Source organism: Rhinatrema bivittatum, chromosome 12 (genome assembly GCF_901001135.1).
Source record: "Rhinatrema bivittatum chromosome 12, aRhiBiv1.1, whole genome shotgun sequence".
Classification (NCBI taxonomy): domain Eukaryota; kingdom Metazoa; phylum Chordata; class Amphibia; order Gymnophiona; family Rhinatrematidae; genus Rhinatrema; species Rhinatrema bivittatum.
The window spans coordinates 32,633,274-32,649,760 of record NC_042626.1 but is presented as its reverse complement, the minus strand read 5'-3'; the positions used below and the strand labels follow the sequence as shown (position 1 = coordinate 32,649,760).

General features: G+C 46.5%; 1 protein-coding gene across 5 annotated transcripts in view; it reads right to left on the bottom strand.

The window, feature by feature from the left end:
- Nucleotides 1-16,487, bottom strand: part of GRAMD1B (GRAM domain containing 1B) — a 230,608-nt gene that overhangs the window by 145,232 nt on the left and 68,889 nt on the right. For 3 of the 5 annotated variants that reach the window (XR_003852254.1, XM_029573983.1, XM_029573984.1), the window contains exon 5: nt 1,490-1,516. The exons of the other annotated variants lie outside the window; for them this stretch is intronic. Coding sequence is in view for 2 of the 3 variants with exons in the window: in XM_029573983.1 (XP_029429843.1) it covers nt 1,490-1,516 (27 nt within the window). In the remaining variant the exon portion in view is untranslated. The remainder of the gene's footprint in view (nt 1-1,489; nt 1,517-16,487) is intronic. 5 annotated transcript variants of the gene reach the window in all.

The following is a 16,487-nucleotide window of genomic DNA, read 5'->3' as shown; positions in this document are numbered from 1 at the left end:
AGGCATAGGAGTAGCTTGCTTGTTGAGACGGTTACTACCCCGAACCAATTAAGATTGATACTTCATCTTGAATACATATACAGTGCAGCTCACTGCTTCAACGGCAGGGGGGAATGAAGTAAAGATGATTTATATTAAGACAACCAACAAGGACTAAATTGCACAGGCTGGGTAAACAAATAAGTGTGGGAGTAGCTTGCTTATTGCGGTGGTTATTACCCCTAACCAATTAGGCTTGATACTTCACTTAGATGCAGCTCCAGCACTGCTCTCTACATCAATGGCGAGGATGGAAGGAAATTAGAACCAAAAGGTTACCAATAAGGGCCCTGACCTCAGCGGTCAGAGTAACAGATAAGTATGAGAAAAATAACTGTGAAAGCTTGCTGGGCAGACTGGATGGGCCGTTTGGTCTTCTTCTGCCGTCATTTCTATGTTTCTATGCTTCTATATGTGTTATGAGTGAGACATGTAAGTGTCAGAGAATGTGTGTTCACACCCCTGCCCCATCCTCCTCCTCCCCAGCCCCCCTACCCTCTCACCAGCTAATCCACCACAATCCCAGATATGAGAATGAAAGGCACTCTCACGTTGGGTATATTCAAAATAGATCATTCTCTTGATGCACACATTTTTGTACAGTCTATTATGCCAACAGTTCAAAGTTCAAATCCTTTTCTTTATACATGCATTTGGATAAACTAAGGAATGAGCGGTATCAGAAATCTTTGATATGCTGAGCAGTGTGCTGATTTTTATGGCAGCTTTTGCAGGGTTTTTTTTAGTTTGTATTTGTATTACTCCAATTGATTATGTATGTTTTGTTTACATTGTAATCTGCTTCGAACCTTTGGCAATTGCGATGAAGCGGACAACTTTTAATAAATCCAAATTCAAACTTCCAGTGCATGTGTGAGCACGCCATGGGTGAGTGTTTGTTCTATGACGCACCGAGACAAGTGGCATCTGATGCTCCCTCTCCCCCCTGCTCACAAGGACCAGCACCGTATAAACAGTAAGCATCTGTGGTTTGGTATACCGCACTAGGTCAGTTCGTTTTAACAGTGGTGACACGGAGAAGAAATGGAGAAGTGTGGTGCTAGTGAGGGAAGGACTGAGCTTGAGAAGAATGAAGAAGTAGAATAGCGGGAGCAACACTTCCTAAGACCAGCGTGAAGAACAACATGATTATTAATATGAATCTGGTGTAATTCATGTGAGCAAACGAATGCATAAACAAAGGCAAGCAACACTTTCCACAAACCAGCAAAAGAGCCTGTGAGCACATGGGTGACCATCTTAGCAGCTTGTGCAAGGGGTAGCCAAGCTCTGCTCCTGTCCAGTAACAAGCAAACTCATAGGGCCCTGATGCTTAAATGGCCCAGCAATGGACTAGGAGCTGCTCTTAACATGTTTTTGAGAAATACCAGAGGTCATTTACAGGTCATTTTGGGAAAGCAAAGATCCATTTCATCATTGTGTGACTCACCCAGACTTCTCCACAGTGTTGTCTAGCCTACAAAAGAACAAGTAAAAAGGCTGGTTAGAAATGCCACCCTGCTTCCTGCGGTTAAGAGTTCTTGTTAGTGTTGCCTGAGAGCCCTCGCTAGAAAACAGCCTGTCTCACTGGCACAGAGCTGTCACTCCTGCCAGACCGAAGGGGCCGTGACCATGCAAGTCACCCTGAGAAGGTCCAGCACTTGCTGTGCGCTCCCACAGGGCCACCACCAACTAGTTTTCCAGTTGGGCATCTCACGATTTGAGCTTATAAGCTTCTGGCTTCAAACCAGGGATGCTACTGCTGAGCGAAAGGAGCAGCACCCTTAGCTGAACCAGTAAGAGGGCCCTATCTGCTTCAGCCCGGCTTCTCATATACATCCCCTTACTACTCCACCCAGTTATACACCCTAATCAAAGGCATACATTATAACTCTGTGGTGCTGTCATTTCAGTTCCTAACATAGCAGTTTGGTGGTTTTTAATTTACGCCAAGATGCTATTTTCTTGTGACCTCCTCCAGATGGGGGCAATCGTCCCCATCTCCAGCAGCTTCATGGCCTCCTCCAGAGATGGGGGCGATCGTCCCCATCTCCAGCAGCTTCATGGCTTCTAAATAAGGATCTCAGGGCAGGAATCACCAGGTCAGAGGACAGTGCACATTCTCCGCCATCTAGGAGCCTTTTAAGACTCCTGTTTCATGGTGGTTTGAGCTAGGTCACCTTTTATTCTACAGGATTACTCAGCTAGACCTGGAAAGGAGTCAAATCAATAAAGTCTGGAGTAAGTCAAGCAGCCTACATTCACCTCCCAATTCTTCCTTGAAGCTATAGATTGAATGGGAGATTTCATCCCTGTGCACCTGACTGTCCTCTGAGTTGGAAAAGGTCCCGTTGACCAAGGGGGTCAGTGCTGCGGCCAGCCAAGGGCTTAAGGAACAAGCAGGTGAATCTATATTCCAGCAAATTGTCAAAACTGTAATTACTAACAGTGTGTGCAGCAGAATGCTGTCCTCCTCCATAATTAACAATAACCCTTAGGAAGAGGCGGCTTGGAAAGTGCTGGAGCAGGAAGAAAGAAGAAAGCAGGTGACTTTGCATCACTTGACAGAACCGCAGAGAGCACAGAGCAGCGTATCTGCAGGCTTTTCACATGGTCACAGTGTCGTGCTGTGCAAATCAGCAGCCCTGGATCACTGAGGCTGTCCTGATGCACCTCCCTTGCTCCCCGAGTCTCTTCCCTCCCCACCCTGAAACCATCCCTACCTATTTTTGTCCTGTACCTCCCATCCAGCCCTCCCCCTTCTCCCTTTTGACACTGTCACAATGCTCCTTCCCCTTGCCTCTGCGGTATATACATTTGTCAAATAAATAAAAATGCTCTGCCTGAGCTCACCAGCTGCCTTCTGCTCAGTAAGACTATTCTCTGTGCTCTGTTCAATAATGTCACTTAGAGATTTTACATCCACTGGCATTCAAGAAACCTCATTTTTGTCTCCAGATAGAGAAAAAAATGGAGGTTTCTTGAATGCCAGTGGATGTAAAATCTCAGCACCAGGGAAGATGAAGCCACAGTCAAGAAAAGGCAAATCCCACCCACTCAACCTTTGAGTCCCCTGCCCTAGCTGAATGCTTGAGCTTGGATTGACCCTTGGTAGACACTGCATATTCAGCCATCACTTGGACTCAGTAATCATCCTCATTTTTTTTCTCAAGGGGATTGAGCCCCCCCCCCCCAAGGAAGACAAAAATATCCCCCTCTGTACAACAGCACGGGGAAAGCAGAAAGCCAGCATTGGGCTGTCCTGGGGCATAACGTAAGCAAGCACCGCGTGTGTGTGTGTGTGTGTGTGTGTGTGCGAGCACAGGACATGATGGCATGTGAAGAGAAACTCACACTATCCATGGGAACTCACGCATTAGGTGCAGCCTATAACACAGCAATTTAAACCAACCCCCCCACCTGCTATGCAATAACTCACAGCCATCAACATTTTATACATATATACACACACGGTCGGAAATTCACCTGGTCCATAAGAGCATACACAATGTGATAAACTTGTAGCACAACGCAAATGCAGATGCAGAACCCAGTGAGGCAATCAGGGCAGACACAAGTTCAACGTGGGTTCACATGCTAAAATAACGTGCAGCGGTGCATGGATGCGCTCGCACAGCAGGAGAAGATGTGCGCTAGGAATCATGCCAAAAGGGCAACCTGCAGCAAAGCAGCCAAAGACACACAAGAGCTGCAGGACATGCGGCCAGGTGTTCTCCATCCATGGGACTTCACACCTACAGCTGATGGTCGCCCACTTACTTGGATCGGCAGAAGGTCAGTTTCTTCCTGAGGGAGGACACCTGGAAGAGGCAGACCTGTTTCACAGCAGTGCCACAAGAGGCTGTCTCTGGGCACTGATTCTGCACCATGGCAGTGCCTCTCCCAGCCAGACGCCCATGGGAGTGGCAGGGCAGCAACTCCCAGGGTTCAGTATTCCATTGAAACCATAGGAGGAGATCGCTGGAGCCACTCAGATGCAAAGCAGGTGGCTAGTGAGGCCGATCGGGTAAGCTCACAGCACAGCCACCACCGGCATCCCTAGCTTCTGTCCTCCTCACTGCTTCTGCGAGCAGGTGAGGAGCACGTGGAGACCCAGTTGAGATGTAAACACTCCTCCTTGCATCAGCCGCTTCAGCAACTCGTGCCAATGTGATGCCGCCTGCTCCCCTACCTACCTCCTGCTAGCAGCTCTCCCCTCCCCCTTTCCCCCCTCCCTCTCCCGGCTCCAAGGTAAGGCTCTCATGGTTCCTCTGACCCATTTCCACAGGTACAAAAACAGTACAGAAGCATTGCATGCAGGTAAGGAACCGGGAGCTGTTGTGTGCAGTGGGGGAAGGGGGACAAAGGTGGGAATTGGCCTGTGGTGCTGTGCTTCCAGCCTACTGCTTGTTAAGCGTCTCCCTGGGGGTGTAATACTTATTTCCCTAAGTCAGCACAAGAGCTCAGCTGCCGCATCGGCTGAGGAAAATGCAATCAGCGGAGAGTGCGTTCTGGGTAGGGAACGGCTCCTTGGCGCTGCTGTGCTGAGACTGCAAGCGCAGCGTGACAGCACAGACCAGGATGTGGGTGCCCAGATTCAGGGCCACCTGCCAAGATGCACAGATGTACACGGGCACTGTCACTCAGAGGCTCCAGACACTAAAGGGCATTTCTCATTTCCTGTCTGTCAGTGTCATTAAGGAGGAATGGCTTGTAAACATTGTACTCTTCCATCATTTCCTTTAGTATTCCACCTTTCCTGACCGGTCAGCCACTGTCTCCAGAGGGCTCACCAACAGGGAGGACAACTTTCAAACAAATGCGCGCGGCGGCATGCATGCCCTTGTATGCCTTTCCCTGCAGATCTACGCAAGTATCTTACAGCCTGCACGTATGATATATGCACGTTTTACAAAAATACGAGCATCTCTGCCCCACCACACATGCGCATATGTAGGTTTACACGCAAAAACATGCAATGCATTGAAACCATGTATATCAATGCATTGAACGCATGTATTCTTCCTACCTATTTAAAAAAATATTCACCTGTATATTTTATGCACAAAAGTAAAATAGGATTTCCTTGCCTATTAAGTCCGAATCTGCGCGTGCATGACGGCCAATTTTAAAATATGCATGCCTAAATGAAATTAACCAGTTTCCCAATTAGTCCACCAGTCCGCCCAGTCCTTCTCTAGGTCATTGATACCTCCCTGGTTCTTCAGCCTGAGCTCCCTCAGTTCACCCAGAAATCCCAGCGGTCAGCATTACACATGTAACATTGCTTATGCCAGATAATTAGCAGGTGTACAAATACACGACGAGTAAGTTGGCAAATGTATGTGCGCGTCTTTTAAAATAGCAACTTATGTGTGTAAGTGTTGGCTCTGTTCCAGAATGCCCTTTTTTTGTGTGTGTACTTGTGTGCGCAAGAGTGAAAATCCACACGTATTTTTTACCTTTATAAGATACGATACTGTCCGAGGTTTTACACATGCAAAGTTTTGAAAATTCACCCCCAGGTTTGCACCTGAAGCAATGGAGGGTGACGTGACTTTGCCTCAGATCACAAGGTCCCCAGCATCCCTGGTTTGCAGCCCACCCGCTCTAACCAGTAGGGAACTTTCCCACTCCTTGCATGCTTATCAGGCACTTAGGGAGGAGGATAACGGGGGAATGCTTCCTATTATGGATTCTCTTGAAGTATTCTCAGACTTTACAACTCCCTCATCACCGCACAAACAGCAACACTTACCCTCAGTTCCACAAAACTGGCAAAATGCCCTCTGCACCCCCACCCCTTAGCAATGTCTTCGTACACTGAAACCCACCCTCTAGTCACCAAGTACTATGACATCTGGCCTGGAAGTGATTATGAGTGAAAACATCAGCTGAACGCTGAGGCCTATAGTGCTGGCTTTGCAAAATGAAGCCCACTTCCTGCCTGAGTAAGAAATGTAAAATGTACAGGTAGGACTCACCCTAATGAACTGAGAGGGGATCTCAAGACAGTGTGAGCATCTCTATTTGTCTGAGCTGGTGACTTGTAAGCACTAAAAAAAGTGCGCATCTTAAGGAAGTAACCACAAAACCCACTTTAAAAGGCAAGCAAAGAGATTTGGCAGGGATAAATAATAATTCTGATTTAGAGATATCTTCTTCTTCCAGTCTCTCCCTCACTCCTTTTCATCAATATGCAGCCCTGAAACGTCCTACCTCCCCCTTCTTCATTCTCTTCCTGTGCTCCTTCTCTTGTATGTTAAAGTCAGCCCTCCTCACCCTCTACCACTCTGCCTCACTGCTCTCCTCAGCCTTTCATTCTGTCTCAGGCTTTTGATGTCCCGCAATGCCTGTTGCCTCACCACTCACTCACCAGCCCGCGTCTCCCCTGAGCCATTCCTGGATTTGTAGCTGGGCACCCCTTGTATCTTCTCTGACACTCTCTCTTCTTTAAGGTTGTAGGCCCTGTAAGGTAGGGACCTACACCTACATGATGTTTCAGAGATTTGCTCCCCTTTAGTTTAAAATAATATTTAATTTGTACCTTCACCCTGAGTTTAATACTTATGTATAAAAGTATGAATGAGAAATATTTATATGCAGTCATTAATGTGAATCAAGTTTTTCTGAAAAGAAATGTATGATGTAATATATTTTTGTATTCTAAAAAAAATAATGTAGTTGTTACAATATATGCTTTGCATCTCTCCAGATGTCCTTCTTTTGTACACCACAGTGTACCGTGATGGAAATTTTTCATAATTACATAGTAATTAAAAAAAAAAAGTGTAATCTCTGTACATCAGCTATTTGTATACTATTATTTTGCAGCATTTTGGTGGTTAAAAAAAAACAAAACTGTCTGGTGTGAAGTTTCCTGACGTTCTGGATGCAGTTTCCAGGACATGATGTCTGTTTAACTGTTTAAGGAAAAAATGTGTTCTGAATGACTCAGTCCAGCCTCACTCCACAGGACCTCAGTGTGTGACAAGCCTAGCCTATAGCAAGCAGTTTTATTGCCTTATAACAGGGCTGTTGCAATTCTTCATCATCTGACACAAGTACTTCCTTTCCCACAGCATAAAATCACCTTCAAAGCATTTCATTAGCTTCTGTTTACTACAGCCGGTAGCTCCCAGACAGATTATGGAGGTACACATGAGATTGCAGACTCATATACCTTAGGCAGGGATGGAAAACAGTAAACCAGCAGCCTTGGAAGATTGCTGCTTATTTTTCACGTTCTGGCATTGGTCGTTACATCATCATGTTGACAGTGGGGTCAGGTCCCCCTATGTGGTACAGACTCTCAGTCTTAGCCGAAAGGCCAAGATGGGTCCATCCTCAGCACACAGCTCAGATCCTCCCCTTGGCTCTTCGCCAAATACAGGCAGAGTTAATTCAAGAAGGGAAGTATTCCTTAAGGCAATGGAATTCACTGCCCCTATTGTATGCAAATCTATCTCATGCATATTCATTAGGGATATCCTGAAAACCCAGACCTGTTTGTGGCCCTTGAGGGCTGGGATTGAATACCACTGAGCTTTAAGGACTATGATCTCTCCATAATGAACACAAATGTGCAGGATGGGACTTAAGACCTAGTCTCTAGCATGCACAAAGCCCACAAAAGAACAGGAAAACAGCAAACAGACCACTTTTACCTACTAACTTTATTTAGCTCATAGCTTTCTTAGAGACAGACTCTAGTAGGGATGTGCATTCGTCCTGAATCGGGGAGGCCGAAACCCAAAGGAATTTTTCCTGAAATATCAGGAAACATTCCTTTCGGGGTTGGTGTGCACTAAGGAAAAAATGTTAGCGTGCACTAACAGGAGATAGTACGCACTAACCCGAAATGTGGGCCTTCCCGAATTTTAAAAGCCCGAACCGCAGGAAATACGAGACTCTGGTGATCCAAAATTTCTTAGTTGATAATGAGATTTCCATGCAACTTCCAATACATCTCTGCAAATTTTACTAGCTGAAAATTACTTTTATTGTCCATGTGCACCATAAAAAGACAATAGATCTTAGGATGCTCCTATGAGAAGTTGCTATCCCTAGAACAGGGGTAGGTAACTCCAATCCTTGAGTGCCATAAAGTCTGGTTTTCAGGATATCCACAATAAATATGCATGCAATATTTGTATATTGTGAGTTAGTGCATGCAAACATATCTCATGCACATTCATTGTGGACATCCTGAAAACTAAACCTGTTGGCAACACTTGAGAACTGATGTTGCCCTCCACTGTGCCTCACTAATAGGTAATATCATCAGAGCTCCTGAAAAATCATCCTGAGTTTCACAGTCTGCTATAGTTCCCTTTTCTCACTGAAGAGCCGCTGTAAGAAATCAGAATTGGCCTATCCTTGCTTGTCCCCAGTAGTTCCTATTGTTCCCAGGCCCAGATTTCAAGCTAGGTGGAGTAGGCAGTTGCCTAGGGGTATAGGACTGAAAGAGGAATCTTCCCCTCTGCCCCAATGGAAGTTTCTGAGCAGTGGTGCCTCATCTTGTACCATAGGTAGTCTGTGGTCAATGCGTCCTTGACCAGATGTGGCAGTGCAGGAAAGGCATCATAGAGTGCATGCTCCTGCAGCCACTGCATGCAGTTATCCATGGCATTGGGGGAGAGGGGGCAGCAATGCAGGAAGAGCATGTGCTCATGGCTTTCTCCACGGGCAGCACAGGTCTAGGAGGCCTCCCTATTGCTATCTCGCTCTTCCACGTGGATCAGTGATGTTCTGTTTGAACCACGCAAGGCTCTGTACATATGCGTAGTTCAAACAAAAGATCACACTACTTGGCTACACTGAGGCCATCGGACATGAACACGCCCAGATCCCTTCTCCTGTGTACGGTTGTCAGTACTTACCCTTCAATTGAGTGTTTCCCCTCATCCCAACCACCACCCAGAAATATCCTTGCCTCTAGTCAGCAGATGTGTTCCCTATCTGTCTGTGTACAGTAACTTAGAAAACAGGTGGGCGCAACAGCTCCAAACACATGCTCAGCTGGATGCAAACACACTGGAGGGCAGATTACACAAATCTGAAGCACTCACTCTGAGCTCAAGTCCCCAGCGTGTTATAAATTATACTCTGGGGTCCCTTTGTTCTCTTTGAAGGAGGAAGGCGGAACATTTAGACGAGAAACCCTTTGTTTATTCAGGCCCTGTGCACCATCTCAAGCTGCTCCCGTAAATTAACTCCAGCACAGCAGAGCAAAGGGGCAGCCAATGGCATAAGTGGCACTGCAAGGGCAGAAACACAGTGCAAAGGGGGACTTGCAACCGGAAACTGCGGCCTGCGTCAATCCTGATTTCAGATGGAAGGATCCTTATACTACAATTAAAGAAGAATTACAGCACAGCCAAGTACAAAATCTGGTGATGCTGCAATGTTTTGATACAGGGACATAAGAAAAGCAATGGCCTGCTTGCTAACCGTCCTGTTCTACATCCGTCTCCTTCAGCTGCTACTGCCCTTCACTGCCCTTCACTAATCCTGGGCTTATTCAAATGTCTCATCTCAGATCTGTAAACAGAGACCTCTGTGGTCTCCAATGTTCATGCACATTATCATCTCCAGATAATTCTTCCATCAGTCGGATAAAAGATATGGGAACCCACTTTCCCTGCTTCTGAACAGATTGCAGCGAACTGTGGTTCATGCAAGGAGACCTCTCCATTTTGCCTCTTCTGTTCTCCATATTATCCCTCCTCCTAACATCTTCTATTTTGTACAATGTTATGCTCTCTTCTGACTCCCTCAGTTCCACATCTCCCTGTTCCCTCTCTTCCCTGTTCCACATTAAGATTGAAACCCTTCCTTCACCCAACCTCTGGAATCAACTTCCATGCAAAATCTGGCAGGCTGGCTGCTTTCTGCCCCATCCCCCATCCCCCAACTACCCCCAAACCACCTCATTGCTCTTTTAAGTTTTGCCGCACCTTTTTTCTACTCACCATATCTTAGCTAGCGTTTCTGATCAACCCCTTCAACCATTCTCTCACTAGGCAGCTGGCTCTCAACCATGGGGTGCATTACCAGTTTTAAAGGAAAGTTTTCAGTCGCCATCTACCCAGGTGAATACCAAGTGACCCGGGCAAAGGGATATCTGAACACTGCCCACCCTTAACCCGGCATAAAGTAGGCATATGGGGTTACATAGCGCTCGTATTTTTAGTCGGGCTAAGGGGAGGTGTTCCTGGGGCGTATTTTGGTTTGGGAAGGCTTATAAAATAGCGTGAGTGTGCACTGCATTTCCAAATGGATGCTACTTCTCAGCCAAATTTAGCCTGCGCACAGAGCAGATGCAAAGCCCTTGGACAATTTCCAAAGGAGAAGTACATGTAGACCTTCCCTTTGAAAATTTGTACAAAGTCTGCAGGTTCCAAATGCACACGGACTTTGCACCTGATTGGGCAGTTTTAAAAATTGCTCCCCCCCCCCCTTACTAGCAGAGGAGATGGCAGAAGATAAGGAGCATTTGGCCCACCCAGGGCCGGCGGAAGCACTAGGCGAACTAGGTGGTCGCCTAGGGCGCCAGCTTCCCGGGGGCGGCACTGCCCCGGTAAAATTAAGAGAGCCGCGCTCAGCCGCTGCCCCGGTAAAATGAAAAGAGCTGCATTAAGCCGCCGCCCCCCCGATAAAAATAAAAGAGCCGCTGCCGGCAGCCCGCCCCAAAAGACCCATCTGACCTCCCCCAGCGGTTCGCGTGCTCCCGGTCTCTCCCGCTGCTCTTTCTTCCCTGCTGCCGTTGCCGCCGGGCTATCAGCACGTTCAAGCCCAGCGGGAACGGCAGCAGTGCAAAAAAAAAAAAAAAAAGCTGTGGCATCCGCAGCTGCCCTTTTCTTCCTCCCGACCCGGAACAGGAAGTGATGCGCGGGAAGGAGAAAGAGCGGTGCCGCATGAAAAAAATAGCGGCGACAGCAGCATCGGCCCCCAAGCAATTGAAGCAGCCGGTAATTGGGAAAGGAGTCAGCAGCATGAGCCTCCCGCGGCCGATGGGATTCTTCCTTCTTGGCCTGCGGGGGCTGGAGGAGGCTGCGGCAGCTACCATTTGTGCTGGGGGGGGAGGAAGTGAGTGAGTGAGAGAAAGAGAGAGAAGCAGCCACCCTGCCTGTGTGTGATTGAGAGCCTGTGTGTAAGTGAGAGAATGTATTTGATCGAGAGCATGTGTGTGTGATTGAGAGAAACTGGTCAGAGAGCTGATGTATGTGTATATGTGAGAGACAATGAAAGTGACTGCTCAAGGAGATGACTGATGTGTGAGAGTGTGAGACAGTCAGGGATGTGACTGATGTGTGTGTGTGTAAGAGAGAAAAAGCATGGAAGTGAGAACTCTGGGTATGTGAGAAAGAATGGGAGTAAGAAGCCTGGTGTTGTGGGGGTGTATCTGAAAGAAAGCATTGGAGTGAGAAGCCTGATTATGTGAGAGAGAGCATGGGAGTGGGAAGCCTGTGTGTGTGTGCATGTATGAGAGAGAGACTGGTTGGTAAGGTGACGGTGTGACTGGTGTGTATGTGAATGTGAGAGAGAGAGAATGTGATTCAGGGAATGAGAAGCCTGTGCACCTGGAGAGCGAGCATGGAAATGAGAGAGAGACTGGTGTGTGTGTGTGTGTGTGTGTGTGTGTAACAGAGAGAAAGTGATTATGGGAATGAGAAGTCTGTGCATGTGAAGAGAGTGAGCATGGGAGTGAGAACCTGGGTGTGTGTGAGACACAGCATGGGAGGGAGAAGCCTGTATATGTAAGACAGAACAGGTGACTGGTGTGTGTTTGTGTGTATGTGAGAGAGAGAGAAAGAAAGTGATTATGGGAATGAGAAGCCTGTGCATGTGAAGAGTGAGCATGGGAGTGAGAAAGCTGGGAGTGTGTGAGATACAGCATGGGAGTGAGAAGCCTGTATATCTGAAAGATAACATGGGAGTGGGAAGCCTGTGTGTGTGTATGCATGAGAGAGATCAGGTGACTGGTGTGTGTGTTTGTGTATGTGTGTGAGAGAAAGAAAGTGATTATGGGAATGAGAAGCCTGTGCATGTGGAGAGAACAAGCATGAGAGTGAGAGACTGGTGAGTGTGTGTGAGAAAGAGAAAGTGATTATGAGAGTGAGAAGCCCATATATGTAAGTAGAACACGGGAGTGGGAAGCCTGTGTGTGTGTGTATGGCATGAGAGAAACTGTTCAGGAAGGTGACTGGTGTGTTTGTCAAAGACTGTTTGGGAGATGATTGGTGTGTGAGAGACAGAAACTGGTCATGGGGGCATGACTGATATGGTGTGTGTGTGAGAGACATGGGCATTAAGGAAGAGGACCATGAGTATAGAGCTTAGCCACTACTGCTGCTTCTGGTGTGTACTACAGCCTGCATGGAAGAGGAGTAGGAGAGCTGCTGGAGGGGGTAAGGAAAGGTGGCTTTTTAAGTTTATTTTTCTTGATTGACTGCCATTTTAATTATTTAATATTATGTGATGTGTCTGCTTTTTTTGTTTGAGCAACAAGTATAGCTTTGGTTTATGTTTATTTTATTTATTTTTATTTATTTATTTATTTATAAAAGTTTCTATACCGTCGATAAGACAAATCATCTCAATGGTTTACATGGCATAAAAATGTCAAATAAGTGTTCTGTTATAAATACAGACTTCGTTATTTTCATTAATGCACAATGTAAGTTAATTGTGTGTGGAGGCGGGGGGGCGGCATAGCTGACGTTTCGCCTAGGGCGCCTAATACCCTTGCACTGGCCCTGGGCCCACCCGGTCTGCTGAGTTGCTCCTCTCAACTGAGGGTGTCTCCCCACTGTTAGCCATACCAGCTTGATCGCCTTCACTGTTCCAGCTGTGGTCATCACCCTTTCCGGTCATGTGCCCTTCCTCCACCCTCTCCGCCCCCTCCCCACCACCACATTAACTAGGGATATATCTCAGCTGTTAGGGTATTGCTCCTTCTTCCTAGCTCAGAAGTCAGTCTGCAATGCATGCTAGAAAACTTGAAACCATCTCCCCCATCCGCACTATGCCCCCATTCCCCTCGACCGGATGTACTAATGTATCAAACCCCGTGGCTGTTTCATATTGTAATGTCAGTTACCCGTGCTCTTGCTCTGATGCCGTTAACGTCCTAGTTAAAAGGCGAAGGTGAACTAAACAATGTTACGTATTGCTGCAGCGCATCCTTTACAGGGCAGCCGTTTTCCTCTCTCCTTTCCTGAGGAATAATTTCTCTCTTTTTCCATGGCGGGTGTTATCAAGGTGCCTGCTCTGGGTGACCTGCTCTGCAGGTCATGAAGGAAACCTCAGGCACAAATGCAAGAAATAACCCCTCTTTACTGAAAGTTAACTTTTTGTACACCCATCCGGGGCCAAATGATCTCAAAAAGTGACACATTTCAACACAGCCCACTCTGGAAGGCACAGCGAGGCAGGAAAGAGCAGTGAACTAATAGCATTTTTTTGTACATGCCTGGGGTCAAACTGTGAGGCACACGATTGAGAACTAAGCATTCTGAGTCAACAGAGAAATATTCCCATTATCACTCACGGCTGTAGGATTAGGAACTTTATTATAGCTGTTATGCAGTAGCAAATGAGAAAGCGACATTGTTTGTATTTTAAAAGGCACAGTCTTTCTTACAAATGTACTGGTGGAGACTGTGCTTTTTATCTCATTTCCCTGCAGTCTCTGTATTAATTCGCTGCTGTGCCTGTAGTGATCATATTATCCCAGCTTGCTGTGTCCCTGAGGTCACTGTATTACATTGCTGAGCTCTGTCCCTGCAGTCTCTGTATTAATTCTCTTTCCCATGTGTCTGTTGTTGCTCTGTTGCCTGCTTTGCCTGTCCCTCTGTGCTCAGTATTACTTATACAGGCCATCACATGGCAGTACTTAATGCCATCTTCAGTGCTTCCTACTTGACTGATAGGGATGGGCAGCCCCCATTTTCTTGTTTTGGTTTGGTTGGGTTTCTGTTTCTGGAGGTTCGAGGTTTTTTTCAGTTCATTAAATGTTTTTGGGTTGTTTGTTTTTTTTTGGTTTTTTTTTTTGGTTGGGTTTATTTGCCAAACCGAAAAAACATTAAAGGGAAAAAAACCAGCAAAAAAAAAAAAAAAGAACCAAATAAAAAATAAAGGGCTTACGGGGGACCCTGTCATTTTTGCCTCCCTGGCCTGGATCTTGCCCCAAGCCAACCTGACGCTGAGGCCTACCTGGTGCCTGGGCTTGCCATGAATCTGCCCGGTGCTGAGGCTTACATGGCACCAGGGCCTGCCCAGAGTCAGCCCAGCCTCAGGGCCTCTCTGGCACCAGGGCCTGCCTGGAGCTAGCTAGGAACTAAGATATACCCAGTGCCCAAACCAGCCCCACACTGAGGGCTGCCTGGCACCAGGGCCTACCCGGGGCTGGGCCTTGCATGCTCTCCTTACCTCCTTGTAAAACTGCCAGGGCTGAGGAGCTCCCAGCCCCCATTCACCCCTTTCCTGGATCCTCCAGGCAGGGTGGAAGCAATGCCCACTTCCTCCTGCCTGGGTCTCTGATGCTTTAAAAATGGCACCAGCATCTGGAGTAATGAATGTGGGAACAAATTCAATACATGCTAAATAAAAACCAAAACCAATTCTAATAAAGGTTTAAGGAAGGTATCAAACAGGGAGCTTCACTGGGAATTTTGAAAGTGAAAACTCCACCCCATCTCATCAACTCTAAAAGTTATTTATAAATAACCTCACTTTCAAAATTCTCAGTGAAGCTCCCTGTTTGATGCTTTCCTTAAACATTTATTAAAAATTGTTTTTTGTTTTTATTTAACATATATTGAATTTGTTCCTACATTCATTACTGGTTTCATGTGATTAATACCTGTGTTCATATGCCTTTTGATTCTCCTGCTCCACACCTGCCTGGGCTTCGCCTTCCATGGATGTCCCTAATATGGCTGAAAGATGGACAGATGGAGGAATGGGAGCAAAACTACTTGCATAGATTTGAAAATTCAATTCTGTGCATATAGTTTATTCCCCCTCACCCTACCTAACCATGCCTTCAGGAACACCTCTTGTTAATATGAATGAAAGTTCTTGCGTGCATGCTGTTAGAAGCTATGCGGGTGTTTTCACCCCTGGGGGTCTAGACGGCTAACTCCTTAGTTGCCCAGCTGGATCCCTGTGAAACCATCCTCCATAACATTATAATAATATTATAATAATTGAATTTTCAAATCTATGCAAGTAGTTTTGCTCCCATTCCTCCATCTGTAGAAACAGCAAGTATAAGTATGAGCAAATTTTAAAATTCACCGAAAGGTTCGCAGGTACAAATGTGCCTGTATAGCTTGCCTTAGACACGGAATTGGGAGAAAATCTTTAGAGGCAGATATTCAGTGCCACTTTGCTGGATAAGTTCTGATTTATCCAGTTAAGTAGTGCTGTTTGAATATTTGGCCACATTCAGTGGCTACCATTTAGCTGGATAACTATTTATCTGACTAAGAAGTGGTGGGTAGGAAGTCGGCATTTTGGGGCATTACTACTTATCTGGCTAACTTACAGGCCGATACAGTAAAGTGCGCTCAGCCAAGTGCACTGTTTTACCCATGGTTGGACGCCTGTATTGGACGCGCGTCCACTACCCCTTATACAATACGGGATTTAGTGCGTCCAAAACATGCGTCCAACCCCCCCCCCCCCCCCCAAAAAAAAAAATTTAATAGCGCTCATCACATGCAAATGCATGTGGATGAGCCTATTAGTTATTCGCCCGGGATACAGAAAAGAAAATGTGCTCCATCCGCAAATTTTACACTCAGAAATTAGCACCTGCCCAAGGGCGGGTGCTAATTCCTGAACAGTCCGAAAAAGTGTACAGAAAAGCAGAAAATACTGCTTCCCTGTACATCCTCCGACTTAATATCATGGCGAAATTAAGTTGGTGGAACTAAAAGGTAAAAAATCCAAATGTGCCCATGGATCAGGTTAAGAAAATGGACGCTCAATTTTATGAGCATCCATCGTCCTAGCTCGTGGCTGTGCACAAGTTAGGAAAACGGATGCTTCGCTGACAGCCACCTCTCCTGGGCTTCTGTTGCTGAGGAGGTGCTAGGAACGTGCTACTGTCCCTAATGCCTCTTTTTTTCAGCGCGACCCCTCATTTAAATAAGGTATTGCATGCCCAGGAGAGGTGACTGGATGCGCATTAGGAAAGCGGACGCTCAACACAGAGCGCTCATTTTCCTGTGCTCTTTACTGTATCGACCTGTTAGTCAGATAAGTGTTGATATTCAGCCTTATCCAGCTAAATTAGGCAGAAAAGTAGAAATGGATATAAAGTTAGCCAGGCTTATTAAGTGGTGTGGCTAAGCTGCTGGATATGTTTATCTGACTATCTCCAGCCAGAAAGTAGCTGAAGATCTACCTCTTAATATGTAGATCCCCTACTGTAC